At 43.3% G+C, this 25625-nt stretch overlaps 1 protein-coding gene across 13 annotated transcripts in view; it reads left to right on the top strand.

Moving 5' to 3' along the window:
- The window catches only part of LOC130173343 (LIM and calponin homology domains-containing protein 1-like), an 89893-nt gene that overhangs the window by 53290 nt on the left and 10978 nt on the right, over positions 1–25625 (top strand). For 7 of the 13 annotated variants that reach the window (XM_056382527.1, XM_056382524.1, XM_056382521.1 and 4 more), the window contains 13 exons: positions 2139–2249; positions 3778–3979; positions 11220–11478; positions 15524–15904; positions 17246–17281; positions 19504–19630; positions 19985–20142; positions 21449–21929; positions 23461–23778; positions 24287–24389; positions 24533–24636; positions 24722–24827; positions 25367–25441. In XM_056382527.1, the coding sequence (XP_056238502.1) occupies positions 2139–2249; positions 3778–3979; positions 11220–11478; positions 15524–15904; positions 17246–17281; positions 19504–19630; positions 19985–20142; positions 21449–21929; positions 23461–23778; positions 24287–24389; positions 24533–24636; positions 24722–24827; positions 25367–25441 (2461 nt within the window). The remainder of the gene's footprint in view (positions 1–2138; positions 2250–3777; positions 3980–11219; positions 11479–15523; positions 15905–17245; positions 17282–19503; positions 19631–19984; positions 20143–21448; positions 21930–23460; positions 23779–24286; positions 24390–24532; positions 24637–24721; positions 24828–25366; positions 25442–25625) is intronic. The other 6 variants (XM_056382526.1, XM_056382530.1, XM_056382523.1 and 3 more) reach the window with 5 other exon arrangements.

The raw sequence follows: 25625 nt of genomic DNA, 5'->3' as shown, positions 1-25625 counted from the left end.
CAGGTGCAGGTGGGAATATATGCAGGGCAGCTTGTGCATGTGTGTACAGTGATGATTGGTATGGGGAATATGTATCTATATATACCACTACAGGTCTGTGGACCGTGACAGGTGCTTAAATGTGTGCATGCATGGGCTTGTGTGTATTAGTTTACACTGTAGGTGCATTTTTGGGTCTATTCATGTCCTTGTGTTTGCACATGAAACAAAGAGATGATTGTTGTTCCTAGGTGGAACCTCTTTGACAGGTCTTTCCACATCTGCCAGAGCAGGCAGCTGCTGAAACTGAAGAGGCAAAGCGAGTGTGACGCTGTGCATCACTTCACTGTCAGGCCCATCGTTTATATTTCCATCAGTCAAAACTCAGCTGGCATGTTTTCTTTGAGCTACCGTAGCTCAGTGCTTGTGTCCAAGTTTCGGTTTTTGTACGGTGGTTTGTTGCACGTTTAATGTTGCATGTCTAAATCACGTGAGCACGATTGTGGCATGTTTCCCCGCTGTGGTTGTGCAGCAGGGATCAATATGGATGCGTTTAAAGCACAGTTAGTAAGCAACTGAAACACATTTGGTGCTGACCCACTTCCGATTGGGAGCTGGCACGGATGTGTTCATAGTACTGGTGACACAGAAGTGATATATTCTGCTGAAATGTGCAGATAATGAACCATAACCACAGCAGGTGCAGTATTGCTTTAGCACAGAACTTGTATATGAGTGGAATTTAATGCAGGTCATTTACATAAAGATGAATGCCAGAGCTACAAATGTATATTCTGATGTGTGTTTGACTAGAGTTCTGGTTTGATCCCAGCAGAATTCATTTTTTGAAGTGTCTTTGTGCAAGACACTGGATCCCTCCTTGCTGTAGAATTGCAGCCCAGTGAGGCTGACCCTGTGTTTGGGATAAAAGATGAATTTCCCTTCAGAAATCAGCACAGTATCAAGTATTTTTTATCTTGTGTTTCTTCTGATCAGCAGGCCAGTTCTTTAGCTCTTCCTCCCAAGTGTGTTTGAACAACAGAGGGTGTTTGCACTGACAGTACGACTGAAATAAACACATTAAGCCACGCTGAGCTTTCTTATCAAAGCAATCCCCGTGGAGTGCCGGTTGACATGGACACAGTAAATATAGCTGAGAACACTTTGCCAGCAGTGCTAAAGGTGCAGCTCCGTGTGACACCCCCCGTTGCTACAGCCAATCTGTACATTCTGCATTTTAGCTGCTTTGGCCTGAGGGAGTCACAGTGAATGCAGAAAGATTTAGTTCCTTAGTCACATTCAGCAGTATTTCAGGACATTAGGTTACAAGCAAGAGTCAAAGACGTACAACTTTCTTCAGCTACAGATTTTTACAGGGTTACTGCGTCGGAAGGAGATGAGATTGATCGGGTCATTTGTGCTCTCAGGGCTGAGGGAGCTAACCTGGCAAATATAAATCACTTTGGTCCCTGAGAGGTTCAGCGTTGGAAAGAGAAGTGCCTGTTGCCGTTTTCAGGGTCATAACAATGACTCAGTCTTGACCAACGTGAAACTTCTTTGGAAGAGGCTGGATGGTGACGACCAGGAAACAGGTTGTCGGGGGGGGGGGAAAGTGAAAGGAACAGAGTGGAGAATGGTTTTATAAGTGTTTACCTCATGCTCTTTTACCTATCAATAAAACCATGAGCAGACAACATGTTATTTGTTGCCAATTTACCTATTTAGACGTGTAGTGTTATTCACTTTTACTCATTGTGTGGAAAAGACTCATTTGAACTAAGCTCCAGACACCGGACGTGTTTATATGTCTGGATCCATGGAATGAATATGAAGAGTTTTGACTGCAGAGGGGTTGTTGCTGTGTTGTTGTTTTAAATACCTAAACTGTTCTCCATGAATAAGATTACATCTATACGCACAGTTGGGTGATAATTCAAGTTGTACTGGATGTATTATCTTTTTTATTTTTAATGAATCTGGACATTAAATATGGTTTGCGTCACTATTTACACACAAGTTGAGCCTGTTATGCTGTAAAAGAGTGAATATAAGGGAGCATGACTCGTGCTTACACTTATACCCTGCTTTTACTTTGAATTAAATTTTCTTCACAAACAAAGTCTAATCTCCTTTTATCGTGACGTCTGACTCTCTTTCAGGTTTTAATCACCATCTACTGGTTGGGTCGCGCTGCCAACGGCTGTACCTCCTACAACGGGCCCACGCTGGACCTGAAAGAGTTTGAGGGCCTGCTGTCACAGATGCGAAAGGTTTGTAAAGTCACATAGCTTGGTTGGGAGTACAGTGTAAGGGGTAGAGAGACGTGTGCAGAAGGTCACAGGTTTGATCCCTGCAGTAGTAACCAAATGTGAGCAAGACGCAATGTTTTCTACTGAATAATTTGTTGTGCAGTGCACTGAATGTTTGTTAATGTGTGAGTGAAATCATCTCAGGCAGCGAATAACACACTCCACCCAAGATCCAGTGATGACCTCTGTTCAGTCGGGCTGCAGTTTCATTAATGTTTGACCTTCACACACCCAAGGGGACAGAAAAGTTAGCATTAGCAAGTCCCCAAGACACACACACACACACACACACACACACACACACACACACACACACTGACAACCACTCATAACCATGATGTCACCCTCATGCAATTTATTCCACAATGTGACATCCTTATGCTGTTGTATAAAACTGAGGGATTACTGCCAACTCAGCGCAGTCACTTTCCCAGATGTTCACACGTTGCAGCCGACCAATACAAAGCCACGTTTCCATGACACACACACAAAAAAAACGAGATTGATAATAAAAATGATATTTGAAAATCACATCAGGTGAACAAATTGAAGAACAAATTGGCACTTCCCTATTCACGTCCAATGCTTATTAAATGGAAGCTGGAACTTTGATTGAAAAGCAAGAAGCAGGTGGATGCGGCTCAGCTGCACTTTTATCTCCTCTCTTGTTGTAAATAGCTCAAGATAAGTGCATCAGTAATGGTCTTACTGACTATTAATGGAAGCCAGATAAAACCAGGAATGTCAGAGGGGGTTTTTTTTGTGCAAATTGAGTGAACAAAACCCAAAAGGTAATGTGTAGGTTGTAGGTAAAGGCGACAAGGCAACAGCTTGGTTAAGGTTTGGTCTAACTCGCAGAACGCTGCATCTTAATTGAACCTCAATTATCAGATTTTAAGGGACACGTTTACACCCGTCCACCAGTCTGACCTATGCACCCTAAACTGTGCAGTGTTATTACTTCACCGATAACGAACTAAGAGAAAAATCACACAGAAACTTTACGGCGGCAGAGACGACTTGAAAGCATAATGAAGACTTTGTCGGGGGGGGTTTGGAGTTCAATAAGAAACGGGTCTGGGGTCAGGAACAGGAAATCTTTCAGATAGACAGGAAAGGCCTTTCCCCACCTTCCATTAGCTGCACAGACATGTTTCAGCTGCAGACAGACAAAGGGAGGGGTCGCCGAGGTGAAGAGAGAGTGATGAAGAGGGATGTAGGCAGAAGAAAAGATGAGAAAACGCAGAGGTTGATGGATAGATGGACGTGGGAGAACTGCAGAGTTACAGTGATGCGTTTGTGGATGGATGTGAATGTACAAGTTTAAAGACTTACAGTTACAGTAAGTTACAACTGATGAGTGGATTATGCTCAGTATTTGGATACTTTGATTTACACTAAAATGTTATGTCTCTTTTCTTTTACATGCATTTCACACACCTGACCTCTGTGCATCTTCTGTAACCTGTGTGTGTGTGTAAATGTTTAGGAGGCGGAGGAGGCAGAGAGCCCTAAACGCAGCATCCGGGACAGTGGCTACATCGACTGCTGGGACTCAGAGCGCAGCGACTCTCTCTCCCCCCCACGCCACGGCCGCGAGGACTCGTTCGACAGCCTGGACTCCTTCGGCTCACGCTCACGACAAACCCCGTCGCCAGACGTCCTGGTCGCCCGCGGCAGCAGCGATGGTAGTTAGTAGTCCACTCTTTACCTTCCTCATATTCACGTTGAACATCTATCAATGCTAGTTTTGATTTATCGTGAAAGTGTGAGACTGTGGATGGAGTGACCACCCTTCAAATTAAAGGTTGCAGGTTAAATCTGTTCAATAGCCATTGTGTCATTTTAGTCACAGCCATTTGTCTTGAGGAGGGGAAGTAATTCAGTACTGGCTGTTTTGTTCGTGTCGATCGTGGTGTACAGATACAGTATATAGATAAATGAGCTGCATTGTCCTGCTAGTGCTACTGTAGTGAAGCCTGTTGTTCTGCTGCCCGTGTTTTCGCAGGACAACGCCCAGAGTTAGTCAAAGGCTGTTTTGAAAAGGATAACGTGAATGATCTCAGTGCTGTTTTGAAGTCAATCTATGGTCATTGTTTAATTATAACCACCGCGATATGGACAGTGGATAGACACGCTGGTTCATGGACTGTAAAACAGGTGGTTTGTGCCTGTGGTGCTGCTGTAGGGAAGCCTGTGCTGGGCAGCCTGTCTTCATTCAAAACTGCTTTACATTTTTATTGTCATGTCAGGTATGTTGTTGAAAACCGTCCCGATGAGCTCAAGGATCACCTGTCTCTGATGTCAATCTGCAGTGTTAAAAACAAAAAGTCCAGTGACGATAACAAATGCTGTCACATCTGTTCTCGTTTCAAACACATTTCAGTGATGTAATGTAATGTTAACACATGGCTCCAGCAGGATGACATCCAATGACAGTGTCAGGACGTAAAACTTTAGACATTAGATCCATTTGTTATCACGGAAAAAACGACCAGCTCCGATCCAAGTGATAAAAGTCGTCACATGCAAAAAGGATCTGATTTATTACCACATGTCCATTTGTTTTTGATCAGATGAAATGTTGGAGTCTCATGTAATGATCTGTTATCCACACATCAGATCTGTGACCTGTGAGAGGAGTGAAAAACTGGAGCCTTTTAGCTGAAGTTTGAACCCTGAATCTGCTCAGTGGTAACTCTGTTTCAGAATAAATGCTTCACATTGTAATATAAATGTTAATTAAGATCAACTGTACTGATATTAAAATGTTTTACTTTGGGCAAACCACACCTGCCCTTCACCTGCTTTCATTCAACTAACTATAAAAATCTGTTGGTCGCATTTACCGATTTCATTCATGCGTCTTAGAGGCTGTTAAAAAGACTGTATCATTAAATAAAAATATGATTCATTGATCATTTTGAATTGAACTGTCACCGGGAGGTCAGAGGTCAGGCTTCAGTGTTTTTCTCAAGGAGTAAAGTAAACTTTATTTATAGAGCACCTTTGGAAACATGGGTGACAAGGTGCTGTGCAGTGGAAACATTTCAGAAAATATATCTTAAGAAAGAAAAGAAATAGGAGATAATGCTTGTAGATTAACTTGAACTCAAGATTGTTGTTAAGAAATATTTCTAATTTAAAATATTTATTACATAACTTTCCCTCCTCCTTTAGGCAATGAATCAATCCTCCTCTCCACCCTTTTCTTTTCATTTTATTCCCTGAATCTAAATTTTTTCCTCCACGATTGTACGTTGCAGCAGTTCTGTTTTTAATCTACTGTCATTTTTATCTACTTCTGCACCAGTGTGGTGTTTTTCTCTGTTAATATACAGTATGTGAGTGAACGGGGGCCGCAGCCGCCGTGCCTGTCCAAGCGTGCCGTGCAACTTGTGACACGTTTCACTGGGGAATTCCTGTCCTGCCGTTGACAACCAAACGACAACGGTGTCTCTGTGCTGAGTGTTTTGAGCCCGATGTCCTGAGCTGCGTCTGTTTGACGGCTCTGCTGAAGTGTGGAGTGAGATGAGTGACGGCACAAGAGAGAGAGAGAGAGAGATGAAGAGATTAAGCGTCGTCATACGTTGGCTTAGAAGAGGAAGGGAAAGAGGTGTGGTTGCGTGAATGGAGGCTTTTAGTGGTTTTTGATCTGACACTTGACTGATCCGTCAGCGATAATGAAACTGCCAGCTAACAGTTTGAGAACAAAGGAATCCTCGCTGTCATAATAAGGAAGTTGGTACTTGGCAGGTTATCTCATCAAATGAAAAGAGAGAGAGAGAGAGAGGGAACTCCTGAGTCAGAAATGTAGATTTTTTTTTTTTCCTTGAACATACTTTTAGATGTCAAGTAGCTCACGAGGAAATTAATGTACGATTGATTTCACCTGCCTCTCATGGAAACAGACTCTGTGCACTTGGCAGCTACTCTTAAATCTCCCAGCGAGGTTTATACGCGGTGCAGTTATGTATTTCTCACTTTGATTCTACACTTTCTTCTCTATGTTTCCCTCAGTTTTTGGTGTATTTCTGGCACTTGTATCTGCTTTAAGATTCAGAAATAGATGCACTTTACTAGTCTACGCTGATGGATAGCACAGCAAGAGAAGTACAGATACTAAAACCAACAAGAAAAGAAAACATAAACATCTGAGAGCATGTAAATAATCTTTATATAATGCTTTATCAGCCTATAAAACGTCTTTGTGTAGGTAACCACATATTAACATCTAATTTAATGCATCCAACATGGCAGCCTCACAGTCTTACACAATATGAAGTTTTTCAAAACAAACATGAACTGCAGAACAGCTGTGAAGCAGTTTCATGCTTCGTGCTGGAGCCGTAAACAGGGTTAAAAATACACTGGCTGTCACTGAAAGAGCCGTTGATTGCTTCGCTGCATTTGAATTTGACCCTTTTAAATTTTTAATGGCGGCCTATAAAAGGTTAAAGCAGTCATCGCAAACTGCAATGTATGTTTCATCTCCGAGCTGCATGTGGGGAAAATACAGAGCGAGGCCAAGCATCCTGCCTGACTGTGTTTTTGTTTTGAGGGAAGTGCAAAGGAAACTGCCGTCTCCAAAGCCCCGAGCTGCTGTCACCAACACTCGGACCGTCCAAAAAAACCCGAGCTGTTGTTGGTAAAAAATTCCTCTTTAGTGCAATATCTACTGCAAAGAACAAAGAGTCTCAGCCTTAGTCTGCCATCACTTACTGTACATTTTGGTATCAGACCCTGTGAATCCATTAAACTTGATCAAGGTGAAATCCATCAAAGGATTGTGAAAGACACCGTTTTCCTCCTTCCACACTCTCACTAGACCGGGATGCGAAAGCTGCCACAAGACGTTTATTTAAAACCCTTTTGCTTTTACTGTACAACCAATCCCACAATTAATCTCTCTCCACCAACGTGGCTAACCCACAGCCGATTAGTCACATTTGTCACGCAGCTTGTATTCAAATACACCCACAGCTGATCCAAAGTAACCAAAGTTTAAAAAGAAAATTGTTAACTGATGAAAAAATGAGGAGGCAGGTTGGAGACGTGGGCTTACTAAAAACTAAAATAACACATTTTTACAAAGGAAAGCTTTGAACATTATGGATTGATGATACAAACATAATAAAGGTGGAAGTTTTTTTGTTGAATTTCCTGCTGTCAGAGGCGCCTTTTGTTGCTCCATCACATTCAGGAGAAGAGAGGTTACTCGGGTCAAAAACCTGCATATTTACTTCGACATTTTTTCTGATCGTGTTTCTAAACCCTTTGCCGTTATTGTGGTTCTCATAATATCAGTGTTCAGATCAGACCCAGGAGGCACAAATGAGAGAACAGAGAACAAGGATAACAATGCAGTTATCAGCCAATCAGAGAGGGGACTCTGAACAAGAGTATCCATTTATTAACATGCACACGAACTGAACTCTGCCCTGTTTTCCCTGCCCTGACCTTTAGACAAAGCCCTTTCATTATTCAGACCCGTAAACTCAGACTTCACCCTGACAGTGATCAGGGGACATGGAAAAGAGTTTAATTCAATATCTGAAAGAAATTCAATATCGGCGACGCTCTTTTGTTTGAACCGGGTTTGTAGATGGTTACAGTTCTGATAAATGAGGCACTTTGTGCTTCTGGTGCTGACATGATGTAATTGAGATGTTTAGTAGAACGTATAGCTCTGAAGTCGAGTTCAGGTTTTTCTAAAGCTCATATCTGACATACGCTTTCTGCTCGAGGACATAACGCATATCAAACATCAGTATGTTTAAAAAAGACACACATACATCTAATAATAGTGAACACATCTAAGTTGTGTGTCTCTAAGTGATAAATGAACTGACCCTTTGCTCAGCCCTGTCCCACTTTGTAACCGTTGCTCCACCTGAAGCAGATTTATAAATTTAATTCAGCAGAGCAACATTTCCATCCACCGGAGATGATCATCGTCGGGCATTCGTCGTGGATTTTATCAGCTGACACGACAGCTCATGCTAGCAGATTTTATCAGTTGTAGCCAGGTTGATAATTAACACAAAAAAGTCAACATCCTCCCACGTTGGATCATCCGTGTAGCAGCTGTCTGCAGCATTGTGTTTTGCAGAGCAGCTATAGTTAGCCCTAGTATTGCCAATAAAAAAAAAATGTAGCATTAATTAAAATGTTAATTCCAACATAACCCCGTTTGGATGCTTATTATAGACACAATGTAATATAACAGCAGTGGTTAGATTTATGCTTTAAACAGTGTTTTTTCCTTAGTACAGGAGAACAGACTTTAAGGATGATGGTTAAACATGACATTATCTCAGGTGTCTAAAGTTGCTCAAATCCAATAGCTAAAGAGCTGCTAACGTTAACTAGCGATCAGATGTTGTAGCATCGTGGATTGGCTTCCACTCAGCTGAAGTTCCTGTCGTGAAGAAAAGATTTTTCAACCTCCGGTAATAGTTAGCTAATGATGTGGCCCTTTGCTATGGGGTGCTAGGTCACTACTCTAGCTAGTATGCTAGTTAGCCGGGGCATGCTAACATTTGCAGCTTACATTATAGCGCACAGACACGCTGTGAAGTCCATCACTTAAAATTTTGCTCTTGCATGTTTGATTCTGGAAAGATTCAAAAACCCTCCAACATGTTCAGATGCACAGTGTTGCTCTGACAGCCCCATGCACACATGCACAGTTACCATTATTAAGCGTTACAGTGAACTTGTAGCAGTCGTGTCGCTCACACTTAGTCTTATAGTCCAGATCAGTATTTCAGAATGTGACTCCTGCAGACTTTTGCTCTTCACCCTGATTAGGAAACGGCACATCTGTGTGACACGATCATATTTTGTTGCTTTCTCATCATTTATTTCGCTTTAATGCTGTTAGAAATTTAGAGGGAATCACTGTCACTCTTCATTTGTCTTTCCCGCTCCAGGTTTTCAGTTACAGTAGAACATATTGAACCGGGCTCCACGGCTTTTACTTCTCCTGTAGCACGTTGATGATTATTGATGTGACTAAGACTCTGAGGAGCTCTGGTACAGTGTGGCACTGACCCACGATAAACGTTCCCTGAAGCGTCAGTGTTACCATATGTGCAGAGACGACATCACCCCTGTAAAGACATATGTTGTTCCTTAAAGATGGATAGACTTGGATGGTAGAGTCGCTCATGGTTCCAATTGATGGGTTAAGAGTCATAATTGAACCATTCATTGTTGGAAGTGCAGATTCCTCAAGGCCTCTTTTTGGACCCCGATCTGTCAATCTTTTAGACCACATTAAAAAAAGAAGAAGAAGTCTATTCATAGAAAGAGGTTGAAGAAGTGACGTTTGTTTCCACTGATAGCTGCGGTTGCTTCCACATGTATCTGTTCTGAACCAAAGGGGGGGGGGGGGTTTCATGGGTTAGATCTGGTTGAAATTGAGGGGTTTATACTTGGAAAATATATACATTGAGTCATAAATTCAAGGGTCATAGATTGAGTACACATGCACCCGAAGGGAGGGGAACTCCAGTAGCACATGTGCTGAACATCTTGGAGAGGAATTTTTGGGAGACCTTGGGTAAAGCGAGGCTGCAGGTATCCGTTTTCATCTGTTTGAATCTGGAGTAGAATTAGCAACTTAAAAAAAAAAGGAAGGGGGGGGGCTAACCCAAGGTGGAAATGACTGGTATGTTAATGGTAGATCACTGGAATCGTAAACATGTGACTTCCGCGGCGAGCCTGATCTTCTTTCTTGTGTACGTGCTCTCAGGATCACATCCTGCAGAGGAATTTAAGACGCAGAGCGGGGGAAAGTCCTTGAGCGATGCACTTCTGCAAAGCCAGGTGTTGCCGCTCACATTAAAAGCGCCGATTCACACAGACACGGTGGCATCCTAAGTGAATTCTTCCGAAAAACTGTGGGCTAGAATTTAGTCGGCACGAGCTGCACGATGCAAATTTCTCTGATGATTTATGATACTTGCTTTGTTTCATAAAAACAGGCCGTCAACCTGCTCAAGGTTGATTTATGTTCAGCCACTGGAATGCACAGCATATAATGTTTTATAGGTCGGTATGAAGTAACAGCTTGAGGATGGATTCTGTGGATTTTAGGCAATACTATATTTTAGAGATAAGAAATCTGAGGTATCCACGAGACTCCTCAATCAGTTGTTTCTCTGCATTGCTTATTTTTGGATTTATTCTGACTCTCTCTCTCTCTCTCCCATTCTCTCTCAGTCTCTCTCAGTCTCTCTCTAACAATGACTCAGCAGCCCTGGGTGTTTCTTGCTCTCTGCTTAAAGTGGAATCACAGTCGTTTTTTTAAAACAAATTATCATTCAGAAAGTAATAGAGACACTGTCGCCTTCACATGCTTCATCATAGATGCAGACGTTGAATCACAGTATAGCTTATCTGCATTTAAGTGGGAAAATATATAAAGTATATAGAATTGCAAAGTGATTTGATGTCTAATAAATCTTTGTTACATTTTGAATCTGTTATGAATCTGCAGATTATTCCTAATGCTGCATCTTCTTGAGTTAAGGAGTTTTCCAATAATCACAGATTGATCTTCGTAGCATCAAGCTACTGGAAATCAATGCTCAGGCGGCGGCGGCTCCTATTAAGTCGCACTGCCTCCTTGATATTTTTAAAAGTAATTTCACGTATATTGAATAAGCCTTCAGTCAGTGACCCTTATCACGGCATAGAGAAATGAAACCTCTGTCTAACTGGAATTAGTTCATCCTTCAGTGCATCCCTGAGTAATGAAAAGAAGCTCTTACTTGTCACTGTCTCTTGAATAATAATAATATTGTTTTTAAAAATGGCTGCTGTACTTTTCTAAAGAGAGCTTATTGTGTTGTAGTTCAGCCTGTGTTTTAAAGTACACCTGCAAACCTGAACCTTCATTCCCCCATCTCCTCCTCTGAACAGGCCGTGGCAGCGACTCAGAGTCCGACGGTCCCCCCCACAGGAAGATGCCAGACATCCGTAAGGATGACATGTTGGCGCGGCGGACGTCCGTCAGCGAGCCGCGAACTGCAATGCCCTTTAACCAGTACCTCCCCAACAAGAGCAACCAGAGTGGATATCTACCCACGCCGCTCCGCAAAAAGAAAGGCGACAAAGAGGAGGGAGGACGCAAGAGCTGGAGTACTGCCACGTCACCTATAGGGGGAGACAGACCTTTCAGGTGAGTGTGACCGTAACAACAAACTGTCGGTTACTTTGGTTATTCACTCATATGAAGTGTTCAAATTCTGACCGTTGGTTTATACAGTTTAAGTGCTAATGCTGCTAATTTAGAGAGATGATTGAATGTTGTCCTGTGCAACTGAGCTCCACACTACAGTTTTATTACAGTGAAAATATGTGAATGCTTAGAGAATAACAAAGACACACTTCACCACCGGGTTTATCATAGGCTTGAATATAAGATTTAAAATTTTTCTAATTGCTTTAGAGCAACATTTCCATCTTAGAACAAAACCTGCTCTCCGACATGTGTTTGTTGTCACATATTTCTCATATGATAACCGAGTGAGTCGAGCGACTTTGCTGAACTTAACAGTGCAGAGCTAGTGAGGGTCCTTGACACTGGTGGTAAGGAGTTAATTGGCTTAACGAGCAGTACAGGTTTTCACAACCATGAACTTGTTTCAGCCTGATGTTGAATTGCTGCGGATAAAAACCTTTAAAATTCAAGCTTCTTATAAAACTTTCCTGGCAGAGAAAATCCACATTTCTGCCTGTAACTACACAGTATGTGATGATGTCGTCTCCATCCTGCATGTTTTATGTTTGAATTAGCCAGAGAATTTCTAGATAGACGGGGAATGAGCATGACAATACTGAACAGAACAATTATATCATATGTTGTTTATTATTCACTGTTGTAATTCCTAGCAACATCCTCATGGACTGATTTGATTTTGTGTTTTCTTTTTTTGGGTTTTTTTTTTGAGAATTTTGCAAGAGTAAGTGTCACTTGTGTCAAGTTGCAGATGTGCGGAGAGAAACCTTTCAGCTGCTGATTATTTTTCTCTGTCCAGCATTGTACAGATGGGAGCGGCTGATGGAGGCCAGATGTGCGTTTCTCATATGCACGGACTCTGATTTTGGAGCAAAAGTGTGAAATATGCTACATGGACAAAAAAAAATGAGGCAGATTAAAGGCTGAAGGTTTTATTGACATTTATTAGTTTGGCGCGTCGACGTGTGAGCGCACTGGGATGATGAATTAAGCTTTTCATTGTCGGTGGATCTCACTGTAGGAGTTGAGTAGATCGCATAATGTGCTTTGATCAGATGTTGTGTTAGTGGTGTGAGGGAGTGTTAGGAGTATATAATCTATTGAGAGACAGCAGCAGGAGACTGAATATATTAATTATCTGCAGTGCGATCGGTCTTAAAAGTTCCTGAAAGTAGGTGGACGTACAGTAGGGGGAATGTGTGTTGTGTCTGTGTGTGCTGCCAATCTGTCATTTCCCCTGTTGTTACATTCATCTCATCATGTTATGCTACATCAAATCATCGTGTTTTAATTGATTTTGCATTTATTGTTTTCCTTTTCTTTTTTTTTCTCCTCTTCCATCTCCTTCCTTCACATCGTTTTTGTGTCTTTATCCTCCTTTTCCCTCTCGTGTGAATCCGTTCATCCGTCACCACATTTGTGTGTTTTCAAACATCTTGTGATTATCCTCATGTCACTGTTGCTAATGCATTGTTGCTGCAATGCAATCACATCTTCCTTCCCTGTGCACTTTGTGTGTGTGTGTGTGTGTGTGTGTGTGTGTGTGTGTGTGTGTGTGTGTGTCTGTGTGTGTGTGTGAATGGGTGACGTAACAGTCCAAATGAGATCCCTAGCTTAGACGCCCCAAGTCCATCCCCCACCCCGCCCCTTGAACCCCAGACACAGATTCAGCAGGAGCATCAGAGTGTTGAGGAGGATGAGGAGGAGGAGGAGGAGGAGGAGGAGGGGGAGGAGACTGCATCCAGACCTTGCATTGAGACCCACTCAGCGAGCATGAGGAGGAGCAGTGAGCCTCTGCCCTGTAGCCTCCCCCCGCCCCATGCAGAGTCCCCCACGGAGACTGTAACTCACCTGACGGTCACCTCAGAGCAAAGGTCTTCACCTTAATTCATGTTTTTTTTTTCTCTGTACCTGAAGGCATCGGCCCAGTTCCCTTTTTTACTGAGCTTTTTATAATCATGTCTCATTCGTAGTTCCTGTAAATCTACCAAATCTAAACGCTGATCCTAGAGTCTTGTAGAATTTTAAATTACCAGTTTATGTTTTTCTAATGAGAAATAGTTGATAATGTTTTTGAGTTTTTGCTTGTTGCTTCCGAAGGGGAAAGTAAATCAATTTTACACATCAAGAAGTTCCTACTTAATAAGTGAAAAATAAGCCTTTTGTGGCTCCAGAGTGATGCAGTGCTGTGTGTAATGATGATGTCACATGATGCAAAAGACTACAAGTCTGAGAGTAAAAAAAAAAATCTGGGATTGTCCAGTTAGAAAGACGTGAGCTAACTACATCTCTTTAGCTGCTCCTCTTCTCTGCTTGAGGCTAATGGTTTGAGGCTACATTAGCTGCTAGCACACCCGATGCTCCAAGCAAACTGTTGCTGTTGAAGTTGCATTGTGGGTAATGTAGGCACCAGGTTTTGACAAGGAAGAAAAAGACGAAATCTCTGTTTCTGCTGCATCACTGCCTCTGCACGTCTGTCCCAAAACAAATGTTCCCATCAGGGAGGAAATCCACTGACTTCAGTGTGAACAGTTTTCATCACGACTGTTTCTGTGGTAGAAAATAGCAGGTCTTTTCCATCCGGCCGCTTCGCTCTTTTGGGCGCTGCCGCTACCTGATCATCGTTTCCACTGCCGCTCTTATCCCGAGTGAGTGAACAGTGAGTTAGCAAGAGGAACGCGAGGTCTGCCTCAGGGCCGCACATTTTACAGCACGCTGTCAGGTAACAAGGTGAGGATTATGAGCTGTCAAGACACAATGCTGTCGTATATTTTACAGCTCAGAAGTCCAGTGTTAGACAAAAAATGTCAGTTTTGTTATTTCACAATCCAGCCTTATCCTGTGTTATTTCCTCGTCAAGCCAGACGCTTCATTCACAGGCCTGTTGGAGGAGTTATTACAGTCACACCCCCAGTTTCCAGCATTTTCTGGCACCGATGTTACAGCATTGATTGGATTGTCAGCGTTTCAAGGGAGTGAAAAGAATCCTTGGTACAAATCAGACTTGTGTGTGTTGCTGCGCTCCAAGGAAGAAGGGGGATTTCTATGTTTATAAGGGCTTTGATAGGAGCTTCTTTAGTAACAGCTTGCATTTTTCCAGAGAAAAAACAGAGGCAGGAGTTTGTGCGTTTTAGTGTTGCCACCTCTACACACCGACATAGCTGTGTTTTGAGCTGTGTCGGGAAAGTTGTTGTTGTAACATCCTTTTCGTGAGCAAAACATGCTGAGATGTTTGTTTCAGTTTGTTTGGGTGGAAGAGTGGAGCTCGCATCCAGCCCTGCGGTGGTTTGTGTATTAGCTGTTAACTGTGTTTCTTATCTTGAGCAGAGATGCCAGCAGTCGTCTTAACATTTGGGAGGAAAATATTGCTCATTAGTCCAACCAGAGATTTGGCTGAGTGGAAGAAAAATATCTACAATTATGCATTTTTGAAATGAAAAAATCTAAATCAAGAAATAGAACAAGCAGGATCCAAGAAAGCACAATTGATAGCCCTCCAGTAACCTTTTAATTTGCACTTGACCTTTCCTTCAAAACTAGTGGTGGAAAAAAAACTGCGTCCACACACACATAAACACACTCACACTCACACTGGCAGGGAACATGAACATGCGACCCACCCTCAGGATGTAAGGAAATGAGGCCTTCTTCCTTCCCTGACCCTGAGCAGGCTGGGACTGAGGCCGGCAGCTGGCCAGTCTCTCTCTCCCCACCGTGCACTCTGGGAATTTACAGTCCAATAATAAGCCTCCCAGAAAGTAGCTGTTCATCACAGGGTGATAAACAACAGTGCATTTTGCTTTGCCTCGGATCTGTTTTCACATCCAGTCTGCTATGAATGGATCTGTGACCATGCTGTGTTATATTCTCAGATTTACTGTCTTCAGAAAATAAAGTCCAGTAGGATTGCCGAGAGGAATGCTGTCTGATGATGTAGGATGATAACCAGGCGGCAGTACGTTTTAGTTTGCTTTGCTCTCTGCAGTACTCCAGCTCGCTCGTGCTCAGAGGAACTCTTCCACCATTCGACGCCTCTAGCAGGAAACGCCACGGCAGCCTCAGCGGTTGCATCGGCTCCCGTCAACGCGGCCGGGAGACAACCACCTCCAGCGGAGCGGGAGGAGGCGGTCGCTGGTGCGCCGTTCGTGGCAGATGCGGAGCAGGAGGAGAAGCGGGCCCGTCGAACGCTGACCTCTCCTAAACGCATCGCCACCCAGAGTCCCTCCCATTTTCTTCCCGTGCCTGCTGCCATGGCAACCACTTCAAAAGAAACAACCGGTACAGGCCGGCGAAAGGGCAGGGCACTGAGCGAAAGTGACGACCCGCAGGGAGGGACTTCCTGGTTGGACAGCGGTCTTCCAGCAACGTGAGCTCCGTCCAGCAACTACACTACATTTTAATGAACTACAACAATTCAACGTGTAACTAACAGGATCTACTTTTCCCATGATCCTTTTCAATACTTATCTCAGCATGTGACCTTGACCTCAGACAGTAATGGATGAATTAACTACCTAAAGATCGCACAAGATTTTTTAACATGAATGCAAATTGATCAAAAATCTTTTGTTAATGTACAGAGTGCATGGAAACTCTTTATCTTTCAAATTTCTTCTTTTTTTTGTTTTGTTTTGGTTTTGAGAAATTTGGAGGGAAAAAAAAAAAAGTTTGAGAACATGGATTAACTTTGCATGACCTGAGCTGGAAATCTTTGATCTCTTCAGGAGACCCGACACGGGAACAACTCCAGCTGATGCTGAATTGAGTTTGATCCAATTTGAACCAAAATATCACAAAAAAACATTATGTACATATCTAAACGTACATGAAGTCAATTGGTCCATCATTAAGCAATCACAAGTTCCCCGTATCACAACAAAATAAATAATGAAATTGGTAAACCGCAGTGTATCACAGGCAGACATCTCCCTACAAAGAAACATATGGCGGATTACTACAACGTACCATGTGGCAAATAGCCATCTTTGAAAGCAGTCTCTCTGCTTTTGATTTACAGAGTCTTCTCTTAATTTAGTCTCCTTTTTCTCTTGTGGCGAGCAGCCACAGGCCACAATTGCTCTCACACCCCTCCAACATCACAGAGGCGGCTCCATAAAAAAAAATAAAAAGAGAAGTGTGTGAAGACCTTTGTGGTTAAGGCCAAACCTACAAGTGGCGGTCACAGACAGAAAGAGAGAAAGAGCCACGGCCTTGATGTTGCTCTCGTGCTGTCTAATAAGAGATGCACGTGCTTACTTTTAATACGTTTAATAATATGCTAAGGTCAATGCCGTGTGCATCTGTTGTACGGCAGCAGAGCGTTGTGTTTGCAGTGCTGCAGTAAATCTGTCTTCTGTTGTCCTCTGGCTGTGTTTTTGGATGAGACTGCCCCCTTGTGCCTGGTTTGAGGTTTATCATGAAACCTAGGAGCTGACAAATACATCTGTGCATCCACACAAACCCCCAGGACACACTTGTTTATCTAAAACACTGTTAATCAACCCTACCTGGTGCGTAATCTGTATTTAATCTGTCATAACTGCCTCACGATCACAACACACAAATGTTAACCCACTAGCTACAAATCAAATATCCCATCTCTGTGTTTTTTAATATTCACGAGTGGATGATGAGTTTCTCTCTTGAATGTACCTGTGTTCATTTGTGATTGTGCTCTCTCTCTCTCCATGCTCTCTGCCCTCTGTAGATTCAGCCACACAGATAGTGTGTCAGATGACTCACAGTAAGTTGTCTTTTGAAGCACTCAGAGGCTCAGCTGCCTGGCACCACGCTGCTCCGCACTACAGAACAAACCGCACTCAATAAGTCATTTAATCATTCACTGACTGTTCGAATTGGATTTTATTTTTTATTTATGCAAGTGGAGAAAAAGCTGCCAAACGGTTGAAGTCATTTAAAGAACTTCACATACTGACGTTTAAGGTTTAAAGGTTTAGCCATTATTTTTGTGCCAGTTTACAACATATATAATATGTTGAGAATTTCTTAATAGCAGAATAATTACAAGAGTGTTTCATACATTTGCAACCTAACCTCTCATATGATACTGAAATCTTCTTTTGAATGTCAATAATTGATACTCGAATTTGTGTTTTAGACGTAGCAGCTCCAGCACAAGTGTTGAGTTGTATGAGATAAATTCATTTATAAAAATGATCCATATTAATTCTACAGTAATTTATGCAGATTTCATAGAGCTGTAGGTCAAAGTAAAAACAGGCATCACTACATTTGTTACATGATCTCTCCAAAAAGTTTTCTTTACATGGACAATAAAAATGTCTCCCAATTAAGCAGATTTTTCCTACTTGCATCTCTCATGAAAAATATAAAATAACAAGTTAAATTTTAGCAGTATCAACAGTGCCCCCCTTCACAAAACACGAAACACCATGAAAATATGTTTTCTGTAAATTCGGTGGACATGCTTTTTTGACTTTTTGGCTGGCAACAATCCATCACTCTCAGATTTACTCCCTGCAGCAGCCGTCGCTGTGGAGAGGACTTAGTGAACTACGCTGCTCTGACATCACCTCGGTGCTTCTGCCAGCTGCATGTCTCATGTAACACAATCATCTTCTCATCCATTCTCACCTCTTTACCTTATGAAACACACATGACCATGAAACCATCATGGTGATCTCCTCTGCTGCTACAAGCTGATGCAAAACAAAAAAATAAAAAATAAAGTGCAGCTTCTCCTGAAGCCGGAGAGAGGATTCACGACCAGGAGATGACTCGAATGCAAGGAAATAAATCAAGTTTGTAGTATTGTATCGGCACATGCACTTCAGAGTGTACAAATTACACCTGTAACTTTACGACTGCACAAAACTTTTTACAGTGAAATACGATGTCAGTCATCTCCCAGGTTGAAAACACTCTCCTGCTACAAGTGTGTTTGGTCCACGCAGTGACCAGCGGGCTCCATTAAACATCTGACTGTCTTTAAACATGAGCAGTTATTACACTCATGACTTTATGAGCAGGGGAATTGTTTAAACAAGAATGAAACGACTTAACTCTGTGATGAACATCCAGTCCAGCTGCATGCTCCTAACAGCGAGGCTGCGCTTTCCCGTCTGTGTTTGTAGACTCTGAAAAAACGAATGCTTTAACATTACTGACCGAAACAAAAGATCAGTGTGAACCTTCTGTAACCAGCTTTTTGCCTGAATGAATAATAGACTGGTCGCCGCATCTCATGCGCTCGCATCGAAATGTTTACTAAAAGCTTCACAACAGTTACCTGCAGCTGATGTTTTCAAAAAGCCGACATGTTTTATCTGATGCTTTTTTCCTGTTGAAACAAATGTTGGAATGTGACATGAAACAAACAAAGGAACAAACTTAAGGAGGAATAACTCGGAGGGAGAAATGCTGTTTGATGTGGTCGGAGGGGAAGACGGGCGGGATGTTGTGTTGGATCTGAAATCTTAGTTATGCCTGTTGGGTGATAAGAGGTCATCTTTGAAGACGCACAGTTTTTATTCATCTTATAAAGTCACATTTTATTTTGTCTCTTTTCCTTATGATGGACTGCTGCAAAATACTTTTGTGAATGATGTGTTTTGTTTGATACTGTTGTATATAAACGTGGATTTTGAGTGGAGTGTCACCTCTAGGGAGGATTATTTATCAGTGTTTTGTTGACATGAACTAACCCGTTTAACCACGGCTGAGTCTTGGAAAAGGTTAGGCCGACAGTGTGACTGTATGAAGCAGATGCCAACATGCAAACACACTGCACTGAACTTGTAGTTGTGATTGATTGATTGATTATGAACGACTAGCAGCTGCAGCAGCAATATGAAGACATAAGAAACTAAAAAACCTAACTTGACTAATTCACTTTTAAAAATAAACATCATGTTTTTCATCATCCATATTCTTTGCCTCTCTCTCTCTCTCCCTCTCTCCCCCTCCCTCCCTCTCTCTCTCCAGGAGTGTGAGTATGATCGACATGCGTGGAGAAGAGGATACCATCTTGCAGCCCCACAGTCAGGTGCGTCATGAACTGATGCACAATCAGTACAACAGGATGAAGGAAGAGGAGGATCACTGGCAGGATGTGAGTGTCTCACATTTGTCTGACTGTTTATTTTGGACTAAGATGGGGTTTTTTTGTTTTTTTCTCATATATTTTATAGTTTTTTAAATCCCATGAGGTTTGTGTCTAATCTGCACAGTTTGTATTTCTTGTCCCCACTGTGTGAGGAGCTGATCAGTTATATGCAGTGGTTTTCAGCGCCTGCAGGCCGAAGCATTAACTCCAGTAATATCTTCCTCTGCCCCAGTTAAACCACTTAAATCAGTTTTTCTAGGGCCCCAGCAGCACTCCAGGTCTCACGCCGCTGCTCAACCGAACCCTCTCGCTTTGCTTCATGTGGAACTGACACACTTGAAATCTGCTTGTGCGTGTCAGGACCTGGCCCGATGGAAAAATCGAAGGAGGAGTATTTCCCAGGATCTGATCAAGAAGGAGGAGGAGAGGAAGATGATGGAGCGGCTGATGTCGGGAGACACCTGCCCCTCCCACAGGAGGAGAAGCATCAAGACGTACAGAGAGATAGTGGAGGACAAGTATGTGAAACGCACAGTAACAGCGTTTGTCTTAAGTAGTATTCCACTAAAAAGCCAGACGTGCATGTGCAGAACTAGACTCATTAGAGTCGAGGAAAAGGAGGTCTCACTCCTGTTAGCAGGCACGAAGGTGACAGCGACTCCTCCTGGAGCTCGGTTAAGTAGGTCTCCCACAGAGAAACAGGAGAAGACAGAGAATATCTACATGAGTAATAGTAGAGGTATAAATAATAGATCTGTTCTTGTGATGGATAACTGTGTAACGTTTTTTTAGTGGTTGATTTTATGATGATATCTTGTGACCTCTTGGTAATATTGCTCTGCGCTTCTCACTTAGCTGGTGAATCAGTTTGTCTCTTTGGATTCAATGGCTGCCGTCGAAAAGTCAAAATAATCTCTTCTCCTTTTCCTCGACCTCGACGCAAAACGTCATGAGGGGAAGGAGAATTCATAAGGGAACAACGGTGCTGAGAGAATCCGGCTGCACGATCACTTCTTCTTTTTTAAACCAACTTTATTTATAACACAGACGATTTACAGGCCACTGCTTTCCTCACCACAGACACAAAAACAAACACAATCGATATGTTGAAATAAGATAACATGAAAGAAATATACAAGTAGACAATAATAATTCAACTGAGTAACAGGCCAGGATGAATTATATTTAGGCATAAATAGGCCATATATAGTTTTATATGCTTTGTTAAGTAGAGAAAATATCTTTTTTAGTGCAGTGAGCTATTTCCATAAGTTTTGGCTAGTGTCACAAACGTATAGTAGCTCTGTTGTTTCTACGTTTATGTGGGTCTGCTGCTGTAAAACTACAATTGTGCAATTGTTTTAAACGTTGGTGCAGCAAGGAATTGTGGGACGGCATTTTCTCCTTTCCTTTCGTAAAGGAAGGCTCAGTGTTTCTTATGCTAAAGGAGATAAGATAGGAAGCACTAGAGCTCATTTCCTTATCCTTGAGAGAATTGGATCAGCTCTTATCGTGGCTGACACTTAGATACTTCCGGGTCATTTCACTCAGTTGGGAACCTTCCTAAGCAAAAATGACTTTTCAACCGCTGTTTCTTTGTCCACGGTGGCTGTTTCTGCGCATTTTATCCACCTGGTTATTTCCTGTAGGTATTAAGCTCATGTCCTTTGGACCGTGATATTGACTGTATTATGTGTTTAAATCAAAAATAATAAATATTAAATGAAGTGCTAATAGAAAGTAGCAAATCAAACTGTATTATATTAGTTGTTTCACATTTGAAAGTTTTATCCTTTCTGCACCTCCTCTCCTCGTGTCTTCTAGGGAGCGCCGTGAGGAGGAGCTGCGAGACGCGTACAGGAGAGCCAGATCCCCGGAGGAGGCGTCAGTCATCCTCCAGCGCTACGCCCAGCGTTTCTCCATCAGTGAAGCGGTCCTGGAACGCCTGCAGCTGCCGAAGCTCCTGGATCGCAGCATCTCCGCTGACCCCTCCTTCCCCTGCTCGCCCTTCCCTCTCTCCCTCGCCGCCTCCCCGACGACCCCAGACCCCTTCGACGTGGACCCCAATGGGCCCCTGAGGTATCTGCGCCAGCAGTCGGCTCCGGCTCCAAAGTTCACGTCCACGCTGGAGGCGCGGATCGAGGAGTTTCCCAAAGACTTGTCCTCGCACCAGCGGCCTCAGATTCGCTCCCGCTCATCCGAGCCGCCATCCACCCGAGCCCTGTCGCCCAAACCGGTGCCTTTGCTGACACCCAAGCCTTACTTTGAGACCCGATCCACAGCGGCTGAACCGCGGCCCAGCAAGGTGAGTTTGACCCTGAGGCACAGAGTAACCCGCTCACATTAGCAGCGTTATGACATCACTTCACCAAACAATAACAATGAAAGCATGTGGCGCTGTGAGAACATCTGGGATTACAGCCATGTGTTTTCAGATGCCTGGTTGTCATGGTGAAGTGCGACCTATTTTAACCTAAGTTTCTTATTAGATGAATTAAATGATTGAGCTTCGGTGAGTGTGACCGCCAGGGATCTGCAGTGCACATGGTTGAGGTCTCCACCACTTTGCATGCGGTTACTTCCCAGTGCTGGCTGCGCTCCGTGCCGGCCGGTGGGTGAATTCCCCTCCGGCTCTCTTGGCATTTACATGAGAATGCCACAGAGCCGCCATGGTGACGAGCCGACCGGTTTCTGGGAAAACACATGAAGAAGCATGTAATGTTTCAATTTAGCTCAAAGTACTTTCAACGGGATCCATTTCCTTTTTCTTCTGGAAAAAAAAAAAAAAAAAATTCCAAATGGAAATATTCAAAATGAGATCTTATGTTTTGGCGTGGCGGAGAGGGAGGGGCGGGTTATTATCAGACCAAATGGAGCAGAGCGCTTTTCTGGAATGTCTTGTCAGGAGTCTGAGTGGAGCCCGGCTTTGAATGGAGCCCTCTGTTCCCTATTGACTTAAGAAGTTGACAAGTAGGGTCCTCTCAATGTGAAGTGGGCTCCCAGCAGACAAAGCGGGCCCACACAAGCTGCTAGGGGGGGGGGGGGGGCAGAACTGAGAGGCTACATTCACCCAGCTCCACCGCTGTGTCTTAAGTTACGGCTCGCCAGGAGATCCTCACACATGTGTTAGTGGCTCTTTGTCACAGAGGCCGGCACGGTGTCGTGAGCTGGATGAATAGCTGATAACAAACGGAGATGAGAGGCCGGTGATGACCACAAGTGAGAGCTCTCATTGGGCTTTAGTATTTTTATTTTTTTCATAAAATTAAGGTGCAGAATCTTTAACTTGTCGTTCACACACAATTTCAAGTCACATGTTTATGTTTATTTCTCTTTGTTCAGCTTTGTCGTCCTTGTTTTTGCTCTCAAGTCCACATGTACCTCCCTGGATGTGGTTATTGGTACTTTGCACATTGAGAGACATTTGTAACTGGAGTCAAATTCCTTGTGTGCACAAACATACTTGACTTATAAAGCTGATTCTGATTCTGATGTCATTCACACACAGTATTAAGCAACTGCAGTTTCCTGTTTTGATATTCTGTGCATGCTTTTTTTTGTTTGTTTGTTTAGTTTCTTGCACGTTTATAGATGCAGATATGTTGCCTGAACTTTGGTCCTTGAGTAAATAGGAGTTGTTCTCCTTTCCACAAATAATAATAAAGAATCTAGAAGCTTAAATATCAGAAATTGGTAAATGTAGGGCAGGAAATATTCACTGGTGTACGGAAAAAGTTAGAAACGTTCATGGATTTCAGTCATATTATTGATTTAAGTATTGTCCGAACTTGTGTGAAATTATTCATCACTGTTAACTGTGTCGTCCTCTGATCCAGGCGGACGGTTTGCTTCGAATCAACGGCAACATAGGAAGCGACGATGTTCCCACCACACCTGAGAGTCAAGGAAGGGAATCACCTCCTCATTTCCAGGCATCCCCTTCCAAAACCAGTAACAGCACAGTAGACGCTCGCTCCTCAGCGGCGTCACCCGCACACAGTCCACACGCCTCCCCCGCGGGAGGAAGCCCGGCGTCGACGAAGGCCAAGGAGGAGGTACGAGGCGCCAGTGAAGCAGCGGCTGAGGACGTCAGAGAAGAGAAGAAAGTCGCAGAGCATTCGACGCCACCGAGTCGGCCCACCTCGCTCCCAACGGTGAGGATGACAGAGAGTGTTTAACAGTTTCCCTGAGCCTAACCATTAAATGGTTAATTAACTGTTGACATTGTTGAACATTAGTTGAGCATTAGTCTGTAAACTCCCTGTCAAAATAAAGTGTTTTATTGACAGGATACAGCCAGGCCGAGTTCGTAGCCAAACGGTGATTCGTTGGGACCCGTTGTGGATTTTGTAGCACAGACTCACAGTAATATCTTGCAGTGTCCTACTTATATTTCTCTGTAAATGAAATTAGTTCTCTGGAGTCACAGCAGCAGACAGCCCTGCTTTGTTTATATCAAACCCAAACCACTTCCTGTCTGCCCTCATGTGCATACATTGTTTAGTACGGCTACAATCTGTATCTAAAATACTACATCCAGACACACATTCCTTTCCTCTGTAGAAGTTATTTAATAAGTTTATCTTGAACTGAAATCTTTTTTCTTTTTTACATGTTTTATGCACTGGTGACTAAATGTGGAATAATTTGCGGCCTGTACAGGAACTGCAGAAGCCGGAGGAAAGCTTTGGGAAGGTTGGAGTCCAGACAGCAGCTGCTCCCGAGGAGAAAAAGTCTGCTGCAGCTCAACCAGCACCAGCTTCAGGTCTGAACGGCACGCTGACACCTTGTGGTTACTCGCAGACTTGTCATTACGGGTCGTGTGCATGTCAAGCAAAGTGTCTTTAACTTTTCATTTGATTTGATGAACATCGGTGATAAAGTTGTGTTGTTTGTGTGTTTTTTCAGAAGCCAAACAAGAACAAGAAAAGGCTGAACCATCTGATCAAAGCATCTCCAGTCTTCTCCAGTCGGGCGTCGGCACGCAGCAAAGTCAGACGGTGACTTTACAGGTGAAGACGGAACTAATATAAACCTCAGCCACCAAAACACGCATCACCCGCCCGTCGTTGATCTAATCTGTGAATCTCCCCGCAGACAACTGTCCCCACTCCCCAGGAGCTGTCACGGAGAAGAGAGAACGTACCGAGCTTACCCGCACCAGGATCGTCTGGGTATCACCCGCCGCGGGAAACGACGGCAGGTCAGTGAACTACTCACAGCCGAGTAACCGAGCCAGCAGCTTCTTTTCCATACATCTCCTCGTTTTCTGAGTTGGATTAGCAGAATCCTCCTGCTGGGTTTTTCACTTTTTGCACTTTTTCTGTTTTGCTGTTGAACCGCTAGATGTTAGAATCAGAGTCAAAGGGGCTGTCGTTGATTTGTGACCCTGATCGGCCCATTTTGACAACCTGCATACAGCCCCGCTTCACCGTCCATGTTTTAGCTCTCATGTTGGGATTGTCTGGAAATTCCAGTTTGGTGGAAAATGCTCTGACTTTTTACTATATCTGAATTACAACCTCCAAAAACTGCTTATCCTCTTAGAGTCCACACTGGAGCGTTACTGTGAAACCCTTCCCCCAATTTGACCTCTCTAATTCTCTCAATGTCCATTCCAACACCTGATTTTGACATCTTTCTATCCCTCCCTCCCTCCCTCCCTTCCTTCCTCCCTTCCTTCTTACCTTCCCTCATTCCCTCTTTTCCTTCCACCCACATATTTTTTTTATTTCGCTTTAGAGTTTGCAAACAGTGTCAGGTCTCCGCTGGCAACCAGCAACCCTAAGTTACGTTGGGAGTTCTTCGCTCCACCAGGTAAACCCTCACATTTATCGACGGAGCTCGTGGTGAGCCCCCCCGGTGGTGAATGCACAGGGTCTCCCTGCCATTTCTGCAAGAGCTACACAACAGCTGTTGTGCCCCCCCCCCCGTTTTAACTCATCTCCAGAGTCCTGTGGATGATCAGTGACGTTCTAACTCCATTTTAAATGTGTTTTGC

This window comes from Seriola aureovittata, chromosome 8 (assembly GCF_021018895.1).
Source record: "Seriola aureovittata isolate HTS-2021-v1 ecotype China chromosome 8, ASM2101889v1, whole genome shotgun sequence".
NCBI lineage: Eukaryota > Metazoa > Chordata > Actinopteri > Carangiformes > Carangidae > Seriola > Seriola aureovittata.
The sequence above is the reverse complement of the archived record's forward strand: the minus strand, read 5'-3'. Positions and strand labels throughout refer to the sequence as shown.